A 22,242-nucleotide genomic window follows, 5' to 3' on the forward strand; every position below is an offset into this window, starting at 1 on the left:
AAATGTACCAAATATAATATAATGTAGTACAAATGTTTCTAATTCAGTGTTGGCTTAACAATGTTTCTGCATTAATAAAAAACAATTACATTTTCATTCCACACATTCCATTCTTCTTTAGCTGAAGCAGGCTCCACCACGGAGCCACTTTAAGAAACGACGCCACAGAAAGCAGCTACATGCCAAGTCCTCTCAGCTCTCTGTGTTTAATTTCTCCTGGGCCCTCCTGCTAAAATATATGCAGTCAGGGTACTTATGGATAATGGCCTGGCATTATATTCATACAGACAGCGACATGGGTAATCTCTCTTTTTTTAATATGCTCTGAATTAGCAGAGAACAGGTAAACACATGACCCAGACCACCCAGGAGAGGGACGGGCTCGTCTGTGCAGCAGTACCAGTCTCTGCAGCACGTCTCCAGCCTTCCCACCACTGATTAAAAGCTTAAAGTCAGTACAATACTTCTACTCTTGAAGACGACTGCCAGAGCTGAGTTAATGGAACAAACTATTCAACTCTGACTTCAGGGCAAGGTTTCTGCCAGTTAGGCGTCAGTCAATGGCGGCCTCGTCCTCTGCCGCCCCAGCCTCTCCCGCGGCCCCTGATGCTGCTCAAGTGTCCGGCGGAGCGCCTCAGCTTCTTCCTCTCTTCGTGGTGCTCCCGCTCCGCTTGCTGCTGCTTCTTCTGCTGCTCCGACTGCAGAGGAGGACAGGAGGATGGATGTTAAACAAATGCAAGTGCTGCGATTCTACCTGCAGATTGATGATGTATTTACTGACTTGTTTAAGGTGAAGAACCAATCATATACCAACAACCCTCTCTGCATTTTCTCTAAAAGCGCTTTAGCTTGCTTTGTCTGACAATGAGATGACTTCAGACCAGCGAAATGTCATCCAGACATGGGCGAATTTGACATTAAGTAATGCTCAATTGAGGAGAGGGATTGTTCTTCTTAAGGATTATCCAAGTAACCTTACATTTATACATTTATCTCACTGGGAGATAAATGTATAGAGTCAGTGGTTAAATCTCTCTCTTTTTTTTTAAAAACCTTCATCTTATGAACATTTTCCAGATTTAAGTTCTGGATCCTGGAGACATCATAAGTGTCTCCATTATTTGCTCCTTTGTGAGGGATTGTGATGATTAAGTAAGCAGTGTACCTTTTTGAGAGTGAAGGTCAGCTGTTTGCTGCCCACTGCGGTGTCAGCCGTGCCACTGGTTTCGGAGTGCTCCTCTAACTTTAGCCGCTCCTCCAGAGAAGTCCTAGAAGAAGGAACGCATGATCGTCAGGCACAATATACAAAACAGTACAGACAGAGCGTTGTCATAAAGCGTTAGGACACAGACTATTAATACTTTACAGGTGGGGTGATTCTCTGCCTTTAACAGCTGCAAACCCTGAAGCAATTTGGGTTTCAAAGAGTGTCTCAAACAATAAGTCATGTAACACAGGGTACATTTCCAAAGACATACTTCTGTAGTTTCTGCTTGCGGGCCATGTCATTAAAACTTCTGAACTCCTCGCCAGCTTTGATCTGATAAAACTGCGGCTGACTCGTCTTCTTGCTCTCAGCCACATTTGAGCATTCTTCTCCTCCGTTCTGCTCCCTCTCCACAAGGACAGTGTTGCGGTCTGCGTCCTTCCTCTCCTGCCGCCGGCGGTCTCTGTCCTCCTGCCGAAGCAACCTCCGCTGCTCCCTCACCTCCTCCACCCAGCTTTTGTCATCGTCAGAGCTCTCCTCCTCGGAGCTGGCTCGCCCCTCTGGCTCCTCGTCGTTATCTTCAGGCACCTGCAGGGAGATGAAGCAGAGCAACAAAAAAATCACTGATGTGATCTGCTTCCTGGGCCCTCATCTTCCAATATATCAAGAAAACACAGCACGTGTATACACAGCTGGCTCAGTGAGGCTTGTAAACAACAGAAAAACATGTGATCATGTCCAGAGGGATTAGTAATGCGCTGGTTCTAATAATGGAAATAAATCTGAAAAGCCACTGTTTAGTTACACCCCCCCTTTTTCTTTTGTGCAAAAGTTTCAGCACATACTTGCTTTCTAAAAGGCCTGAACACTGCACATACACCAGTCTGCTGGTGACTGGGATCAGCTGGTTTTTCAGCTGATCGTCCATTGTTGCACACCAAATTAGCCATAGCTGTATCTGATTTTGTGCCCATCTGATTAGCCCATCCTTTCGGCTCTCAAGCACTTCTGTAAGAGTTTGAACCACATTTCTGTGGTGCAGATTGAAACAAACGAGATATGACAACCACCTGAACCTGTGTAAACATGGCATATGACCAGTGAGTAGTTGAAATTGATATCAGTCCCATTGCTGCTCTAAAAGCTCTAATTATGCATGCAGGTCTATGTTGTGTCTTTACATTGCCTCATGTCATCAGTAAGAGAGCCAACATGGCATTGAGGAAGCTAACAGTAAAGGTTCAGGGCTATTAAGGTATTTTACACCTACAACAAACAATTGTTCTTCTTTGGATGCTTGGGGGGTTTAAATGTAACTGCAATCACTCCCTCGCTTTTGTGTTTTCTGTTACATATGTGTGTATATGTGTTATCCTCCAATCAATGAACTCTTTAGCTGTTTTTGTCTTATTTCTCTCCATGAGTACTAAGATGTAATCATAATGAGACTGAGAGCAGGGCAGGGAGAAACCAGTTGATCATAAATAAAAGGTCCTTTTCATTTATTTTATTTTAACAAATTAGGACACCGTTTTTTTAAGTTGAGCCAAATGCTGACATCCTTAAAGTGAGGAATATATTTAACACAGTTATAGATCAACACTTGGTAACTGTGCAAAAAAGCCCTTTAACCTATTTTAGAAATAATGTTGTTAAATAGTTAAACTTTTATTGTGAACATAAATAATTGGTAAGCCAGAGTTAGAAAATACTGGCGGTGGCCAGTGGTACCCTCAGCCTCCTAGTAAATGTACCCAAGTTATGAATTTTGAAATCCTACATCACCTTGTTTTCGAGTTATCATTTTCACAAAATTTGCAAAAAAACCTGCCCGCTAACCTTAAGGTCAAGGTCACCGAGACTCAGACTCGTTTAAATTTTTAGTAGATGCACCTGTGGTGCTTGAAACTCCTAGGTTGCTTCATTCTCAAGTTATCGCATCCACAAATTTGGGTGTCAGTGTTGCACACCCACCTGACTGATGGGCTATTGCCAGCCTTTTATGGCTGAGGGGTAAAAACTAAAATAGGAACTGGTCAAAAAAAACTTTGAATTCCATGGCCTCCACACACAACAGGCCATCTCAGTAAAACGATGCAGTGTTACCTGCTCGTGCAGTAAAACACTGTGTCGTTTACCTGCTTGGAAACCATTTTACCTGCTCGGAAACAGCAGCCTGCTGAGCTAGCAGCCGCAGCTTCTTCTTCCTTTTCTGGCCGACTTTGGAGACGATGGGGTTGAGCAGGCGGAACTCCTCGCTCTGCTCATCCACCTGGTAGTCTGAGTTTTCGAACATCACCTTGAAACGGTCGTCTCCCAGGATGCTGGGGAGAGCCTGCGGTTTGGAAAAAGTCAACAAAGAGGAACATTACGTCATGAATTCTACGAAGCTGCCTGGAAGAACATTATGATCTCTGAATACACCGTGTACATTCACAATTAGTCAAAAACATTGATGTTGTAATCTTGTTTTTCTACCTTGCCCTTCTTTTTCCTGGAAACCACCTCTGCTTCGTCATCACCCTCCTCCATCAGTTTAAGAGCTAACTCCTTGTTCACCTTCGGCAGTTTCTGTTTCAGAGAGAACAAATTGTACTTAGCACACACGAGAACGGAGAGAAAATTATCCAATCAGTTTGAAGAGTGAATCACACATTCCTCAAATTAACCTACCATTTATTAGCTTTTGCACTTAGTGTGACAGGATGTGAGTAAAGTTTTGAACTTCAATCCAGTACAATCCAGTTTAATGGGTATTTTAACTCTGTGGAATTCTTTTTATGTAGCTGATTCAACAGGTTATCGGGATTTTTAGCTCTGAATCTTATTTATTCAGGTCATATTTTCAAAAACAGATTGATCATAATAAATACTACACAGAAAAGTGTTGTATGAGGGCATGGAGGGAAAAGATAAACACAGACTGTCACAGGAGTCACACGCTGACATTGTAAGAAGGAGATGAATTATGTTTATTCTGCTACAGCTGTTGCACCAAACCAGTCAAATATGGACTAAATGGACTTAAATCTGAATGTTTGCTCGACCATAATGAAATTCAGAGGCTATAGCTGTTTCTTAGACAGCAAATGCTGATTGTTGATTCATCTTCTAACTATGATGTTTCAGTACTGAACATGAAAAAGCCAGTAAAATGAGACCTGACATTTCCATAGCAACTAGCAGAAAAACTAAACTCTCACCTTAACCTGAACTCTCTGTGTTCGGGCCTCCTCGATCTTCTGGCGAATCTTATCCTTGCGATATTCCTCGTACGCAAAAGGATTGACCATACCTTTAACCTACGGCCAAGCAAATAAACATTTGCAGTTTAGGTTTAGTGTGTCACGTTAGGATCAGTTTGAATTGAACAAGTCCTGACAAAAGTCTGAGATGTACACAAAAAGGATGATACCTTATGATAAAGTCTTATGTCCATGAAGAAACCGTGCATGTAAGCTCTCAGGAGGGATGATCCGATCAGGTGAGTCAAACCTGGCCATGAAATTAAAAAAAATAAATAAACACACACATTTTTTGCAAATACAATCTGCTGTAGTTATACATCTACTAAATGTAACGCTAAAAAATATGTCTACCGATATTCCATATACTGATTGCCACATAATGCGACTGAGACATTGACAGTAACCAGAGAATAAATTCTAATGACGTGTGTCACTGACTGACTTCCTGTGTCACCATCAAGAGGAGAAACTTTGTGGTTTAGTATGAAATCTTTCAGTAAATACACGTTCATGGTGCCCAGAAGATGAACCCAAATGATTTTATTGAACGTGAGAAGAAAAGAAAAAAGAAAAGCAAACCAGAAAATTTAAATTTGTTTACAACAACAACACCTGTTTACCTAAACACTGGTTAAGATATACATCTATTCCTCCCGTCCCCATCCGTCTTAAGATTTGTAACACTGACTGGCTCTAAATGTAGTAAGATGAGGGCTTTCGTGCTTTCCCCTTCTCCTAACGAGAGGCGACTGTTTGTGGATCAGTGAAATGTCTCAGGTACTGGATCGAATTTCACACATTCATCTTCCCTTCAGGATGAACTGCAAAAATCTTTGTGACCTACCTCTATACTATTCTGTATTACGATTACAACAGATCTGCACTTTAGTCCTTTTTTAAACATTAACATATTTTTACTTCATAAAATTATATATCTAAAAACTTTGGTTTTGTCACATTTCAAGACTTCTCAATAAATTTTTCAGACCCCAGTGAACGTGTGAGTAAATGAATATGGAAATGGTCAATATTGACCTTCTTTCCACGCCTGACTTCACCTTAAAAGTTGCACAAATACTCCCATGATGGGAGTATTTGTGCAACTTTTAAGGTGTGCAACTTTTTTATTACACACTTCCTGTGATGGGCCATCACAGGAAGTGTGTAATAGCGTGTGTAGACAAGGACACACTCTTACAAGCTGAATGATGAGGAACTTGCTCTTCTCAGAATCGTTCACAAGTGTGCTGTACTCAATATGGACATGTTACATAACAGGGCCGCATTACATGGCTCCTGTATACCAACAGTGCTGTTCCCCTGCCTACTCCCTCCTCTTCTTTTATCACACATCAGCCAATCATCTTTCTACTTCTTGTCATTTGATCTCTTTCCTGCTGAGCCTGCATTCCAGTGTTCATTCAACCCATCCAATATCCACTCCTTTGACCCTTCATGCTCCCCCTCTCTTACCCCTACACCCTACTTCTCTTACCTAAAGCATTTCAATCATTCCCGTGGCCTCTACTTAGACAGTCTAGCCACTCAAACTAACCCCCCTAGGCGGCGAAGTGGCTCACACTGATTCATAGTTTTGGATATAACTATCAGGGCTGGTATTAAAGTCACTCTTTGTGTAAAGATCTCTTGAGCTCTCTTTGCTTTCTAACCAAAAGAGCCAAAGCAAAAATTGCACACTTAGATTGAGGATTTTTTTTTGCTTTAAAAGTGCTCAAATTTGGGCTGATTTACTCCAAGTGCTCTGCAGTTTCATGAGGTACAATTAAGGTAATGAGGTCTCACCCAGATTTTCCAGGTCCTTCCGAGTGACAAACTTGTAGTCATCATACACCGTGCTCTCCGGGCTCTCCTCCAGCTCCTCTGTTAGGTTGTCTAGGAAGGAGCACCATCGAGGTGCTGGGCCCAGAGCCTAAACACACACACAAAAACACATCCACCCGCTTGGTTCAGATTTAGACTGTTGAGTACTGTTTGTTGTTAGAAAAAAAATAGCCCAACTCAGCCAGGTCATGTTTCCATTACAGCAGAAAATAAATGTCCTTAAGGGTTTTCAGGGAATTGTAACGACTTGCAATGCAACACTGGTGATACAGGAAATGCAGAGTAGCAAAAGGTCGAGAAATCGCTTTTTGAGTATGTAGTTTTAAAAACAATCCTTTTGTGTGTTCACAAAAGTAAAAAAAAAAAAGAAGAAGAAGAAGAAAAAAAAATCACCCAAGAAACCCAAATTGGTCATCAGAATATGAACTTGTTTAAATGTTAGACAGAAAGGACTTGGGTATAGGAAAAAAAAGTGTATGAATCGGTGCTCCACTAGAATAGAAAAGCACTAAGAACCAGCTGCTTCCTTCTTACCCCGAGGGGTTGCCACAGCGTGTGGACACGCACATTGATTTGGCACCAATTTTACATTGGATGCCCTTACGGAGACAGCTTTGTCAATTATTTGAGTTTGGGACCAGCAGTAGACGTAGACTAGCTTGTGACTCCCATGAAGATGGATTTATGTGTCTCCACCACAGAACCTCTGTTCCAAGCATTTCTCAGTAAAGTTTTCATAAACATTGATTTTGAAGACAATCAGTTAAAGCTGATGTTAGTTAAAGCATATATGTTGGTTGTAGTACAAGTCTCAGGGTCCAAACACCAGACAGCCCCCTGTTAGGTAAAACTTCCTGGTATCCAAAAAGTGGAAATTGGCAGTACTGTCACTAACTTGCAGAACTCTTTTACTATGAACCAGCTCATAAGCCATAACATAAAACAGAAAGTGTGACACCAGAGTTGAGAAAACTGAGGTTTTCTTGAAGATATTATATAACTTAAGGTTAAATTTGCTTCCAGCCAGGACAGCATAATGGTGACCAGCAAACACATGTGACCACTCGAAAATTCACTGGGCACCATTCTCTACTTTCTCAAATGTAGACAACTAACATTACGAACAACCTAAAGAGCTTCAGGTCAGTAAGGGTTTACAAATAAGACCCGATTATTCTTTGCAGTTATTTTTAGGCAAACATGCAAAACACCCAACAGGAAACAGCTTTTAAAGTATACAATGGGGACAGCTGCAGATACCGCAGATGCACAGTCCTGCTTTTTTTGTGATCAGCTTAAAGTGTATAGTGCATAGTGATGCACTGTATTGTAGCACTTTTGAGGAAAAATCCACACATCACAAAAGAATATTTGCAGGCGCACATATCTGCCCAGAGCCCCACGCTCACCATCTAATGCAGACACTTAAATCTGTCACACTCTGACATTCACTACTGTGCAAAAAATTGAGCCACACTTCATTTCTTTACATTTTGCTTCCAGGGAGCCAGACTTTTTTTTTTTTTTTAATTTAGGCTTTTTTTTCACCGATTTTCAGTGCAGTCCTTGTGACTTATCATATTCAGAGGAGTGTTTTGTTGATTTATAAGCTACTTAACACTGACCTATGAATCATTCAAGCATAAAAAAGGCATGTAACTCAAATGATGATTCAGTGGTGTGTCTACACATAACAGACAAAGAACCAAAGTAAACTATCTTTGTGTACTTTGGTTTTTAGCAGCCTGTTGTAAAAACACATTGTTTGTTTCCATGTCTTTAGTAGAATCTACAAAAAATTTAAAAAGATAACAGTTTTTGTAATTTTCTTAAAAGGAATGATGAAACCAGACAAGTTGAGGACAAAACAAGTAACAAATCTAAAAGAAAGAAAGAAAGAAAGAAAGAAAGAAAGAAAGAAAGAAAGAAAGAAAGAAAGAAAGAAAGAAAGTTAGTTAGTTGTAAATATCTATGGAGGCGGTTAGGTGGGAGTTGGTGATTGTCACCGTCTTTGATGATTGTGGTTTGGGGCTTTTTATCAGTTAGAAATCTGATCAAAATTTAAGGAATTATGAACACAATAAAGTACCATCAGATTTTAATCCACCATGCAACCGTCTAAGAAGTGTCTGATTGGCAACAGCTTCAACCTTCATCATGACAACTATCCCAAACACACTGCCAGTGCAGTAAAACAACTGCTAGGATAGGAAAATACACAAGGGAAAGCTATCAGTCACAGACTGTTCACCGCAGAGCCCAGAACTCGAAATTATTAAAGTAGTGTGAGATCATCTTGACAGAGAGCAGAACAAAAGACAGCCAACATCCAAAGAAGAGCTTTGAATATCCTTCAAGAAGTCTGGAGAACTCCTCCTGAAAACTACTTAAAGAATGTACAAGAAAGAACTGAAGAAAGCTGAGTGTGCAGGCTGTGTGGAATTACAAGGATGATCATACCAAATGCTTACTTTCATTTTCTGCTTTTGTCACGTGTACATTTCAAACTCAGTCATCTGTTTATATCATGGCTTGCTTCAATAAACTGAAGGCACGTCTTCTTCACTTTGTAGTGACCGAGTTCTCAAAGTTCAAATATTTCGACTGGAGAACGCTGATCGAAATGCTGAGTAAGGAGTAACTGATTCGAAGTCCGATGATGTCACACCACTGAGGTCAAAGTCCAGTGTCCCTGTCATTGTTTAGTCACATCACTCCTGAGCTAACAAAGCTAACAGAGATCATCAGGGGTCACATGTGGAGACGAGAACCCTTTTTGGTTCAGAAAATGTCAGTTTGGTTGAAAATGCCCTGAAGTCACACCAACAGCATTCTACTGTTAAATCCTGGGAAATAGGAAAAGTGTTGAAATGAGCTTTTAAAGAAAACAACCATTTGTTTCTAATGTTTGCTAATCTGTGACTCAGATCTGCTTTTTCATAAACATGTCAACACCAAAAATCACATGTAATATGATCTTTTTCAATTATGTTTTAGTCTACTTTAAGATTTTCTTCCAAATCAGCTACAGGTCCAACTTTTCTGCAATACCACCTCTTTAAGAAATCAAGTGATTTCAGCATCACTTCCCTGGCCTGAGCAGCTGACAGGTGTGATCACAAGTAGCCTCTCGCATGTCTGCATTTATGTACATATTATATCTCCTCTGTTGACTTCCATGAGCCAGATCATGATATTGAGGGGGCAAAATTGTTAGGTGGTGAGCAAAGATTGTGTTGGTGTGGGCAAAAAAACAAAACAAACTGATCGCTTCCAATGAGTGCTCTCTTTCTACTGCAGAGTTGCAGTAGAAAGACTCTTTCTTGACTAGAGAGCTAGCTCTCATTACCATGGATGATATTTGATATGAACTTTGGGCCAGTTGCTCTCTGCCCAAGTTTGGGATTCGTGGTGAAATCACAGAGCGCTCAGTATAAGAGGTCAAAACAGGACTTCCATGGTGCTGTCTAAAAACAGCAACTGTCCTGGAAAATGTCAGGACATGCCTTAGAAGATGATACTGAATGGGAGGTCGGCTAATTTTAAATCAGGTAAGGTTTTCGGCTTGTATGTTCAAACAATGACAGACTCACCTTTTCTCATAGGACAAAAGGACCAAAGTTTACCACATGCATGGAAATCAGGGCTGGAAAGAACCCATTTACACAAAGCAAACCCTAGTTGACTGTACACACATATGCACACACACGCATCCACAGATGCGCGTGCATGCACTGACAATATCACATGAGGTAAGATCATATCAGTTCCAGAACAGACTGTTGATAGGAACAATTACTCATTAAGCAGAGGCCTCGTGAGAAGTCTGATCCCATGCTTTTCAGGCATGCTTCACTATTGAAGCTGGGAAAAAGTTAACAGGCCTCACATCAGGATTTTTATAAACCAGCAAAAACACCATCAACAAACTCGTGTTTGCTTCTTCTTATTTTTCACATCATTGTGTGTCACACCTGCAGTTCATCCCCGCCCCACAGGGTTGACAATGACTCGCTCGGTGACAGAAAACAAATGGCACGTGCGCACTCTTTGGCCAGCTCCTAAAGGTGACCTTGCATTGCAAAGCTGTGTGAAAAGCTGCAACATGAATCATTCTTTGGTGTACTGTAAATATAAATGTGACTGGTGTATGAGAATATAAATGTCTCTGTACTCACTGGGATGTAGAACGTGTTCATCTTGGGATCTTCATTGGCAGTGAAGAGCATACCTGCTCATGAACCAGAGAGCAGAGCAACAGTTAAAACCTCATCTAGTAATTTATAGGTCAAGTTCCTTCAGCACTGGTATATGAAAGACTGTCTGGGATCTGAATTTTCATATCGTAATGGCAAAACCCATTTCTGCTCTAATAATGAAGAGTTAAAAAAAACATTCAGGCAGCGAAAATGAACAAAAACAGAAGAAACTCAAGAAGCTGGTGCTGCTTTTCAACAGCTTTAGAGAACATCACTATAAGTTATAGAAAAATCTGAGGTTTTATTCCCCTTGTACACACTGCCTATCACACAGTAAAAGTGTGGGAGCTCTACAATAAGATGGCGCCACCCAGAGGTGGAGCTGCACAAAAAGCTCTCGTTTTAAATACCAGCTTAACTTACAGGAATCATTACTGTTTCATTCATAGGCCTATTTAGTCATGCATAAAAGCTGCTGGTTGCGCTTCAACACACTGCAGAGTTTCCACAATGTTTTTGCTTCAGTGGGTTTCTAGATGGGTTTAAGCTTTGGCTGTATTTTAATATACCTGCAGGCATATTAAAAGACAGCCAAAGCTTAAGCCACCCACCCACCACCACCTGTGAATTTTATACATTTGTATTAATTTAATGAAAAGCACAGCACCTTAAACCCGACTCCCGATAACAATCGATCAGGAGTTCAAGAACGTATCACTGCTGCATATTTATGTGCAGTTATCTGATATTGTAATATTAAGAATGCAAGGAGTGGAGTTAGGGAGGATAACTTCAAATTAAAGTAAATATAGCTGGGGCAATGAGGTTGATCTGTATACAGCTGCTAGTTAAAAATCAACAGGTCATGCAAGTGGATAATGATAAAAGTAATTTTTTTCAGATGCCGAACGCTTGATCAAACCAGAAAAAAAACTTTAAGAGATCAAAGAGGGAACAGAAATGGAGACACGGAGGACAGCAAGTTCACCGCTATATGAAAGCAGCACACGCATATAATTAATCATTATATCAAATTAAATATTAAAATAATCGCATCATTCTTGCTTAATTGGAAATCCTGAAGCTTAATAAAGCACCTTGAACTGAACTGACATTGACCACCCTCCACAGCTCACAGCTGCAGCCACAGTTAGACTCTATGTGGGAAACATCCTATTGAATATTTCTGCAGTGCTACATCTGCAGTGTTGGTTCATGTAGTGGTCAAGCAGATGCATTCTTGATGTTCTGCGACTGCTCTCCTCAAACTTTGTTTCCAGCTTCCACAACTTAATTCTCACCTGAATTTGGGTAGACGCAAACACCGTTGATGTTGGTCTGAGGCTGTATGGAGGAGAACAACTTTCCCTGTGGAAAAGATATAAGATGGATGAAAGATGAGAGTGAGCATGAGTTTCTTGTGATCCACATAGTGAAAGCGCAATGATCTGTAACTGATGGCTGTTACTTACAGTGTCTTTGTTCCAGATTTTTATGATCTTGGAGTCAGAAGACACAACCAAGTCCAGCTGATTGTGGAAGTTGAGGGAGTTGATTGGCAGGTTGTATAGGTGATCTTTGACTAGAAGCGCCTGACTGGAGCGCAGGTCATACAGCAGCACCTGCAAGAGATCAGAAAGGTAAAGAGAGCTGTCAGAATCCTGGATGAAGCTGTCTGCCAAATGTAAAAACCAAAACAAAGAGAAGTGCAATTAAAGGCATGAGAAAGCATCTACATGATTAACCAAAAGCTCATCCCTTGACCTTTTACTGAAAACTGAACTTGCGTTAACTTGTTAGCAAACTGCATGACATCAGCCACCTAATTGTCAGCTGATTAGTCACAGTAACTTCGCAGCCTGTGGGGAGCTGACAGCTCACAACAACAAACAAACACAAAAGAAGCAGAGAAGAATGCAGCCACAGAACTGTAAGGTGATTTTTGACTGCTGTTCAACAGAAAATGCTGTTTTGAGATTAGCAATAACATAGATAAAGAAAAAGAAGCTATCCTTCTGGTAACATGAATGTTTAGGCTCACCTGACCAGTGGTGGTGCCGACCGCCATGGTGAGGGAGCTGTTAAACTTCAGCGCACTGATGGACGGCAGAGCTTGAACTCTGTCGACAGTTCCAGAGAATACCATTTAAAGATGGGGTAAAACACACAGAAACAGGATAAGAAGCTGGATATTTGTGTTTTATGCCATAATGACACATAGCTTGCAGCATGGTTTTCATGCAGGCTGTGGTGAAAAGTGCCATGTGGCTGCATATGCGTCGTCAGGCTGAGATCAGCTTTCTGAGCGTGACAGTTTGCTCCTTACTCTGTTCCTTCGGCGAGGCTACTCAGGGCACAGTCCAGCTTGCCCACACGGTTACGGACTCTGGGGTCCCAGCACTCGACCCGTCCCTGGTGAGCCGGCAGAAGAAAAGTCAGAGAGTCGCACAAGTGAAAATCTGAGCTTTTCTAATTAACTAAACAACTTTAAAACTATTGAAAAGCTATAATAGGCAAATTCTTCCGTAGGCAGCTCTAAATTTTATGTGAGAGGCAACGATTTGAACTTTAACACCCAGAAATCATGTGAAACACTTATTTTTGTCAGCCCAGCTGGTGTGTGATTCTTTTTAACAAACAATACCGAGCAGAGGCGAGAAGAGAAAGATCTACCGCTGAGAAATTCAAAAGGGAAAAAAATTAATACATTATTCAGTATGGAGCTAATTTTTCTACTGTAGCTAGTGACCTCTTGAAAAGAGAAACACATAATGTAAGTAAGCCCAAGCACTGGTGGCACAATGAGAACCGATTATGTAAAGTGCAAAAACAATATAAACAACTAAATAATAACAACCTTATATTAGCATTAAAAGGAGACAGTCACCGTTTCACACTTACCTCAGAGGATCCTGTGGCAAACAAATGGTGGATGGGGTTGATATCGCACACGTTGTTCTCCCTGTTTGAGAAGTCCAGGGAAAAAAACAAAGATTGGCTGAGGAGTTAATATCGTTAGTACCGACACACATAAAACCTTTTCACTGAAGCAGAAAACACTTACACAGCATCAGTCTGAAGAGAGTTAAGGAAACGTCCCTGCTCCAAGTTCAGTCTGAAAACCTCTGAACTGAAAGTGAAAACAACCACACTAATTAATTGAGAGACAGAAATAAATAAAATATCCTAAAACTGCCAGATTTATATTTTGATATACATTTTTACCACTAAATCTTTTATCATCACTGTAAAGCAAAAAGCTCTGGTGTAACAGGGAAGACAAACATTGCACTCGGCACTTTAAACTCACAAGTAACATGCGTACCTTCACCCCCTTCTAGGTGCTTTTGTCCACTCTCCTGCACAAACTAACTCGGGGATTCTTGGCATGTCTGAGGACTTCCTGCCTTCTATTATATGTTAAATTGCTCTTTTACAGACAAAGTAGTGGATTTTTGCAAATGCTGAACCCTATTAATGCTTTAACTTTGCTAGCTGACTGCTATATCATGCACCCGAGGACTCTTAATCCGACTGTGTTCTCACCTCGCCCCCACAAAGTAGAGATCACAGGAGGGATAGTGGTAGGAAAAGTCCCGACCAAACTTGGGAATACGAGTCTTGTAGTAGTGTCCATGTTGAGAGTGAAATTCTACATGGCGGTCACAGTGCAGAAACACCAACTGCACAGAGAAGAATGACAAAAACAAACAAAAAAGCAGAGTGAGTTTTGAACTATCAGAATTTAAAAATGCTGAAAAAACTCAACATGTCAAAATAAAAGGGCCGCCCGCACCTTGGAGTAGTCGTCAGACAGGATGTCAAAGGCCACGACTTTCAGAGGAAGAAAAGACAATAATGAAATTTAGTCACTGTCCAGTAATCGGAGCTGAGCAAAGCCGGAGTCTAAAAACTTACCATCTGAATCTAGACAGCGCTCAAACTTCAGGGACAGCTGGTAGGTGTCATAGCAGCGAATCCTTGGTTTGTAAGTGCCTAGAACAAAAAAAAAATGATTTGATCCTGTAGGCATCCCTGGACTCGGGCAGTATTACTTTAAGATGACACTAAGTGATGGTTCTGCTGCGTGAACTTGGGAGATGTAATGATCCTCTGGCACCTTTGGCTGTGACAATAGTTATAAGGATACTAAAAAGACAAGATGATCACTTTAACTTTTTAACTTTCAACCTGCCTCATGGTAAATAGGCTTTTTTTAAAATTAACATTGTTAAATTTCAAATTAAGACTCACACATACAGTTTCCACAAAGTCCCATGTTTTCTAACAATTGCAACATCTCCCCCTGCAAAACGTACGAATCTCTGACTATCTGTACTGATGTATTATTAAAATGGTAGTAAAAACTGACACAATGGTACACTCACGGCGCTGCCAGCTTTCACAGCAATGTCACAACACACCAGGTTATAAAATCGAGAGGTGCACAACATGCAGAAATGGCAGGTGTGATATCAATTTGACATCAGCTTTGTCATCGAGTGCTGTTTGCCAACCTTGCCCTTTTACTGTAACCATCACTTTGGCCACCTTTTTCCTTATTTGTGCAAGTGGTTTAGGCTCCTTGCTCAGTTTCTGCAGGATGTGTGCCTCTGCTACAGGAGCATGTCTGTCAGTTAGCAACAAAAAATGCTTTATTCAGGGATTTCAGTGTGATGCAGAAACTGCTCGTTACTATCATGGCACTTCAACTTGAGCAGAGCACTGTTACGTTTATTGCAATATCAGAGAAATCTGCTACCTAAAGTGCGCTAGCTCAGCTGAGCTTTTTCAGAATGTGAAATTAATGCTCTCTGCTCCGACAGCTCTGAAATCAAGACACAGCTTTAGACAAGGATGACTAGTAAAGACCGAAGCTTTTGTTTTTGTTTTATTTTTCTATATGAAGCCAATTAATTTGCCTAAGAATTGTTTAAGAACTGCAGACTAACAACGGTCTGAAGAAAGCTTTTAACTACATACTTTCCTCAGAGATTAATTAAGTATTCTGATTTTGATTGACTCTGATAAATTCATGGACTTCTAGAGTTATTCCAGAGTTTTGAGAATAAAAGACTTTTAGGTGGAAATATAGCTTTATATCTTTTACCTGCTGCCAGGATGAACTGACCATCCCGGGACACTTTGATGGAGGTGCACACTGTGGGCATCTCAAAGTCCTGGATGAGTTCAATCCTGCGCTGAATTTCTGAGTAATGCAAAGAACAGAAGCGTGTGAGTAAAGACAAACATTTAGAAGGAAATCAATCTGTGTGTGAAACTGTAATTATAGCTGTCAACTCACCGACATCTTTCTTTTGCAACTGTCTCTTCTTCCTGTCCGACAGCCACTGTGTTAACAACACAAAGGTGATCAGGATTTAGCATAAAGAATAACATTCAACAACACAACTGCTTCCTCTTCTCTTAGTTTGATGGCAGGTCACAAAAATAAAGCTACATAGAAGGTAAAAAAGGTAACCTAAATAGTAAACAGGGTCAACAGTAAGAAAGCTCTCAAATGGAGCCGCAACTGTCAGGTGACATCAACGGTAACCCTTTAATAGAGAATCTGTCTCAGCGAGCAGACTGTCAGAAATTGAAAAAAGAAAACACAAGGACGCGGCTGTTTTGAATATGGAAAGAAGCATATGTATGGACTTAATCACCTTAAAAAAAAAAAGAGCAGTTAGTTATCTCAAAATTCTGTTTTTCTCCGAATGAGCTTGACATCACCACTTGGACAACACCAACATCTCAGTTGTATTCCTTGTCTTTTACTGATTCCTGGTTGAGGTGGTCCGGCTGTATTTTGTTCTCAACATGTAGAAGAAAACTTAAAAGAAGACTAAAGGTGGACTTTATTCATCGTATGCAGAAAGCATCCTAATCAGATACATTAACCGTTTCAACAGGCTCCCTTAATTAATGAGCATTTTATTTTATATTATGATCTTTTGTCTTTTTAATTTATCATTTGCTCAGTTTTACCACATTTTACTGTGTCTGTGGAGCACATTGATCTGCACTAACCTGCCTGAAAGATGCCTATAAATAAAGTTTGTAACTGCTAAATAGACATTTTAACGTTTTACCCAATTCTCATGTAGTATCTGAAATGTTAGACCTTTGATCCGTGATAATACCCAAATAATAACAACTATCGCTGCTGTAAATACAGATAAACTTTGATTAAATCTTCGGAGTATGACCTCATCTACGTCAGTGAACCTCTTCCAAGCAGCGGCAGATTTTTTCCATTTATTTATATGAATAATTTCATTAAATGGCGGTGTTAATAAGTATGAATCCAGCTATGACATTTCATTAATACAGTGTTAAGAACACTCATCTTACGGCTAGCTTGGTTAGCCGGCTATGGTGAAGGTAAGCAGTAACTTCACAGGTATGACATGAAGGACATCAGGAGCAGGAAGTGTGCTTCTTACCTCTGGAAGAGACTTCCCGTAGCTTAAATTGTAAATTTTGACATCATTCACGCTGGAAACCTGCATTGTAGAACGAGAGCATAACACTGATGCTGCTGCTACACACCGGTGAGCTGTGCTAAACCCACGTTGCTACTAGAGGAGCAAAAACAGGAAGTGGAGGTGAGTTTAGAGAAACTGGGTCCGAGTAGAAACTGCACAGACTACACAAAGTTCCGAGAGGTTGAAAAACGACCAGTTAGCTACGTTGTTTTTCACTATTTAATACACATATATAGTTATTTTTTGTATGTATCATATACCTGTTTTAACTAGCTGTGTTTAATTTAAAATGTAGTTTAACTTTAGTTAAAAATAGACAACAAAACAAAACAAAAACAGAGCATTATAATTGTATAATGTATGTATTGTGATTGTAAGCCCAACAAGGGACAATGGTTGAAAATTAGCAATAGCTATAAACTTATGTGCGTTACATCAGTTTTGTGTTTTGTAATTGGACTTTGTTAAACTTCACTGTCCCTTTTAAATAAATAAAACAATAGCGTATAGCGAAAGGGTTCTTCCTGTTTGTTGTTGGTAAATAACAAACTGCTGGATTCAAAAGAAAGAGAAAGCCCAGTCACATTCTCCTGTATTTTGCTGCCCTGTTATGAATAATGTATTCAGTAAAGTATTCAAAGGAGGATGTCTGTGTAGGTTCTCAGTCATCCAGGCCATGGTAATCTAAGGAGCTTGGAAAGAAAACACTTAAGGAAGTCCAGTCGTTTTTCTTTCCAAGCTCCTTAGATTATTCAAAGGAAGGATGTCCAGAAGATGAAGAAAGAAGACATGTGTACTAGGAACCTAGGTACAACAAATAGAGAGGTGGTGAAGCCAAAGGAAATGGCTTATAGTGAGGTTAGGTTGGACACTAAAGAAGGAGACAATTTATAATGATTGGCTAAAGGCAGCAAGACCAATTTGAAAAGAATGTGCAACAGGTTGGAGTGATTAAGGACAGAGATGGAAATGTACTACATGTACTACACGGGGATAAAGCTGATGAACCATACCACGGATATATGGGAAAGAGTTGCTGAAACAAGCTAAAGAAGAGAGGTAATGATCAATGAGCAGCAGTATGGCTTCCTGCTGAATAAAATCACTACAGATTTAATGTTTGCTTTGAGAGTGTTGAAGGAGAAGCATAGAAAAGGCCATAAGGAGTTGCATTGTTTCTTTGTCGATCTACATAAATAATATGATAGGATGCTAAGAGCAGAACTGTGGTACTGCATGAGGAAGCCAGAAGTGTCAGAGAAGTATGTGAGGGCGATGCAGGACATGTATGAGGACAGTGACACTGTGGTTAGGTGTGCGGGGTGACAGATGGGTTCAAGGTGGAGGTGGGATTACATTAGGGATTGGCTCTGAGCCCATTCTTGTTTGCGGTGGTGATGGACAGGCTGACAGATGAGGTCAGGCAGGGGTCTCCATGGACTATGATGTTAGAAGACAACATTGTGATCTGTAGTGAGAGTAGGTGGGAAAGAGTCTGGAGATTTGCAGTTATCCTCTGATTGGAAGAGGAATGAAAGTCAGTAAAAGCAAGACAGAATATATGTGTGAATGAGAGGGAGACAGGTAAAAAGGAGAAGCTGCTATAAGTAGAGGTAGAGAAGGTGTACAAGTGAAATACCTGGGGTCAATTCAAAGCAATGGACAGTGCAAGAGAGAGGTAAAGAAGGGAGACAGGCAGGGATGAGTGGGTGGAGATGAGTGTCAGGGGTAATTTGTGACAGAAGAATAGCAGCAAGAGTGAAAGAAAAAGGTTCCAAGATGGTAGTGAGACCTGCTGTGATGTAAGGTTTGGAGATGGTGGTACTAACAAAAAGACAGGAGGTGGCAGATTTGTTTTCATTGAGAGTGATCAGAATGAAAAAGATTGGAAATGAGTACATCAGCAGGACAGCTTAGGTTGACTATTTTGGAGGTAAAGTTAGAGAGTCAAGATGAGGGGGGGGGGGGGGGGGAGCTATAAATAGATATAAATTATGTTAAGTTTAATCCAATGTCTTCAAATCCGAGTCTTGATAATAGTTTATTGTTTTATACTCCTTCTTATACATCCCAGTTTCTCCTTTCCTTCCATTTCTGTGAAACCATCATCCTATTTTTTTTTTCTTTTGCCTGTCCCGTTTGGCTCTTTTGCCATCAGAATTGTTGTCTAAAGGCAAAGAAAGATGCCCAACGGATTTACTTTACCAAATTGACCATCCCAGCCTTGCCATAATGGTCCATTTGATTCACCTTTTATTGTTTATTTTATTTTCACTTGCTGAATACGGGACAGACTTGACTGGGGGAAAGAAAAACAGCCGAGAAGAGGGACGGGGGAGAAGGGCAAAAAACAAAAACCAACAGAATGGGCAGGAAAAAAAAAAGAAAAAGAAAATGCATATATCGATCACCTGGATCACCTGCTGAGAAAGAAAAAAGAAAACAAGAGTAATAGAATAAACAACATCACAATGATATATGGGAATATGACAGTAAATACTAAATATTAAACATTATTGTGCAGCACATAAGATCAACAGAACACAGTGTGCTTTGAGGTAGGAGCCAAAAAGGGTGTAGTTTGTGGGTGTGATCACCCGTGTGTACACCTGTGAGTATGGACGCGCTTGTTTTTTTAAAAGGTTCCTTCATGTAATGATCTGCTAGAGGGTGTGGGGGGGCCACAGCCCCCTCCTCCAGGGCATGAAGCAGGTATGGAGGAGATCAAAACTCCAGACAAGAGGCCCCCAGAACACAAGAGACCATGGAAGACCAACAGAGGGGCAGCTGCGCCACTGTCCCAGAAAGAGCTGAGGAGAGTCCCAGATGAGGGCTCACTCAGCAGCCGCGGAGCAGAAGCCAGGGGGAGTTGCAGTGACGCGCCTGTGAGCTCCGCTGGCAGCCAGCTGTGCCTGAGTGACCGAGCCCCAGGCCGAGACGCCGGGGGCACCCCACCTCCGAAGTGGCCCGAGCGAGCCCCAGGCTCCAGGCCCCGATAAGCAGCCGCCAAGGAGTGAGCCGGTGTGTACCTGGACGCCCACCCCCAGACACAAAGAACCACCAACGCACCGATGTGAAACCATCATCCTTTTCTTACCTATTTCCCTTTGCTATCGCCATGTTTCCTTCAATTTCTACTTGATTATATTGTTGACTTCTGTCTGAAGCTGAAAACTAAATCAATGAAAATGCTTTTTATGGCTCCTTAGCTGGAGTTTCATTTCCTTTAATGCCAAAATGTACAATCTCATAAAAATCTAGCTGTAGAGCAAAGAGTCCAGAATGTGGACTCTTTGTTTTTGTAAGAGTTTAAGCACTATACATTTCACATTTCAGTTGAATATTGTAGACTATTTTATTCTTATTCTTTTTTTCTTATTCTTCTTATAGTTTTCATTTATAATTATACATATCTAAATTATTATTTTTGCTAAATGAAATGTGATATGTTCATTGAACAGAAGTGGTCGGGTCATTTATTTAACAGCGCTCCAGTGTTCAGGCTAATGGGCTATTTCACATATACAATTGGACTGTATCATTTAAATGTTCTTAATAACATTGGCATTTTGTCCAAATTAAAAATGAGCTTGAAGAGGTTTATTTGTGAGTTTATTGTCTGAGGCTCTTGAATACTTGCCTTTATATCCTCTTCCTTATATTTTTCCTCTTTTATCTTATCATGGGTGGAACTTTGAATGTTGCTTCAGTGTTATTGTAATGCAGTAAATAACGGTTGGCTTCATTTTGGAGGATGTTGTTTATGTTTCTGGTAAGTACTTCAGCTTTTTACCTCCACTGTATATATAAGCCAAACTTCCTTTGTGAAATTAGAAATATGTACAAGAGATTATACAGAGATTATTTGTTGGCATCAAAAAGATCATACCATTCTTGAACCGTCCGATTCATTTTAATCAGATCTTTATGTTTATCTTTACGAATTGGACTTATATTCTTCGCGCTCATCGATATATTAGTCAGCCACATCCACACAAACACACACAAAAATGGCGACTATTTTGTTTTGTGCTCAGATCACCTGGAGTGATGTAACTGCTTCTGGTGACAGACAGCAGAGGACAGTGGGCTGGCTGTCAGCCAGTCTCAGGTGGAGCTGCTGCTCAGACTCTCCAACACTCACACGGGGACAGGCACAGCACAGTCATGAAGATAACCTGAAGGTAAGCCTCTGCTCTGAAAAGAGGTTCCTCTTTCCTTTATTGCATTATCAAGGCAAGAGCTGAAAGAACAAAATCCTGAGCACAGGTGAATCATGCCATTTTACAAATCTGCCTTAGAATAAGACTCTACATATTTCAGTGGTAGAGTTCATGTTATTATAAGTTTGTCTGCTAAGGATCACAGTTTGGTGCCAAAGGCAGTACCTGTGGGAAGTCATGACGGACTTTTGGCTGATTTCTGTTCCACTGGACAAAACAAGTTTAACCAGTGTAGAGAAACTCAAGCGCACCATTGTCAAAACCAACCTGGCCTCCTCCTGCTGCAAGTTCTCCATTCCAGATCTTAAGGTGAGGATGTGCATCATCTGAATGATAAAAAAAATAGTATTGTGTCTCAGCCCTAACAAAAACAAAGAGTAAGTGGCGCGAGTGTGTGTTAACTCTGTGTTTGTAGCAGTACAGGAGAGTGATGGTGTTTGATGTCTTTCTCTGATGAAGAGGTAAAGGCTCAGGTTGCTCTCTACAGTTTGAGGCAAAATTTCCATCTGAATCGTTTCACTCAACGTGATCAATGAGCATCTTGTCTTCCAGGAAATGCATTTCCGTATCATCAAGAGTTCAGACATTAAGCAGCTTTAGATGTAGTGATTGTAAATGCAGGGTCTTATGAAGTCAGATTTATTAAACGCAGGTTGCAGTAACATTAACTGTGCTGTGTGTGCCGTGACCTCAGGTGGGAGTACTGGACAGTCTGCTCAGCGTGTCAGATGATCTTTCCAAACTCGACACGCTGGCTGAAAGGTAAAAAAGCTGAATGTGCTGCTCTCAATCTGTTCCTGCTGATTAATGAATACGTTTGTCTCATTAATCATCGCATGTTTGCATTTTCATGTGCGGCTTTGTTCCTCATTAAGACCCAATGATTCTGAGCTCCTGTGCAGTCTGTGCCATGATTAATTGATGGTCAGGGGCAGCTATCGGTTAGTTTTCCCTCCTGCTTTTAAATTCACTGCTGGTGCATTTGAGCTGACACAGTGCAGACTTTAAAGAGACAGTTCACCCTAAAGTAAA

General features: G+C 40.7%; 2 protein-coding genes across 2 annotated transcripts in view; one reads left to right on the forward strand and one right to left on the reverse strand.

The window, feature by feature from the left end:
- On the reverse strand, nt 1-17,112 carry nol10 (nucleolar protein 10). Its single transcript, XM_086274391.1, has 21 exons — nt 16,946-17,112; nt 15,802-15,847; nt 15,607-15,705; nt 14,415-14,492; nt 14,293-14,330; nt 14,043-14,179; nt 13,561-13,626; nt 13,398-13,458; nt 12,823-12,908; nt 12,538-12,616; nt 11,969-12,118; nt 11,798-11,864; nt 10,476-10,528; nt 6,259-6,385; nt 4,623-4,702; nt 4,411-4,509; nt 3,686-3,778; nt 3,366-3,542; nt 1,479-1,795; nt 1,166-1,268; nt 1-698 (listed from the first exon to the last, which is right to left on the reverse strand). The coding sequence occupies exons 1-21, from the start codon at nt 17,009-17,011 to the stop codon at nt 558-560; spliced, it is 2,163 nt and encodes a 720-aa protein (XP_086130517.1). The 5' UTR covers nt 17,012-17,112; the 3' UTR covers nt 1-557.
- Nucleotides 16,917-22,242, forward strand: part of atp6v1c2 (ATPase H+ transporting V1 subunit C2) — a 13,723-nt gene continuing 8,397 nt past the window's right edge. Inside the window, exons 1-4 of the mRNA XM_086274392.1 lie at nt 16,917-17,107; nt 21,025-21,171; nt 21,356-21,519; nt 21,905-21,972. Of these exons, the coding sequence (XP_086130518.1) occupies nt 21,388-21,519; nt 21,905-21,972 (200 nt within the window). The 5' untranslated portion in view covers nt 16,917-17,107; nt 21,025-21,171; nt 21,356-21,387. The remainder of the gene's footprint in view (nt 17,108-21,024; nt 21,172-21,355; nt 21,520-21,904; nt 21,973-22,242) is intronic.

The sequence above is a fragment of the Aulonocara sp. 'chitande type north' Nkhata Bay genome, linkage group LG19 (genome assembly GCF_057382095.1).
Source record: "Aulonocara sp. 'chitande type north' Nkhata Bay isolate Kocher_YH1m ecotype deep benthic linkage group LG19, A_spYH_male_GT1.1, whole genome shotgun sequence".
NCBI classification, from domain to species: Eukaryota; Metazoa; Chordata; class Actinopteri; order Cichliformes; family Cichlidae; genus Aulonocara; species Aulonocara sp. 'chitande type north' Nkhata Bay.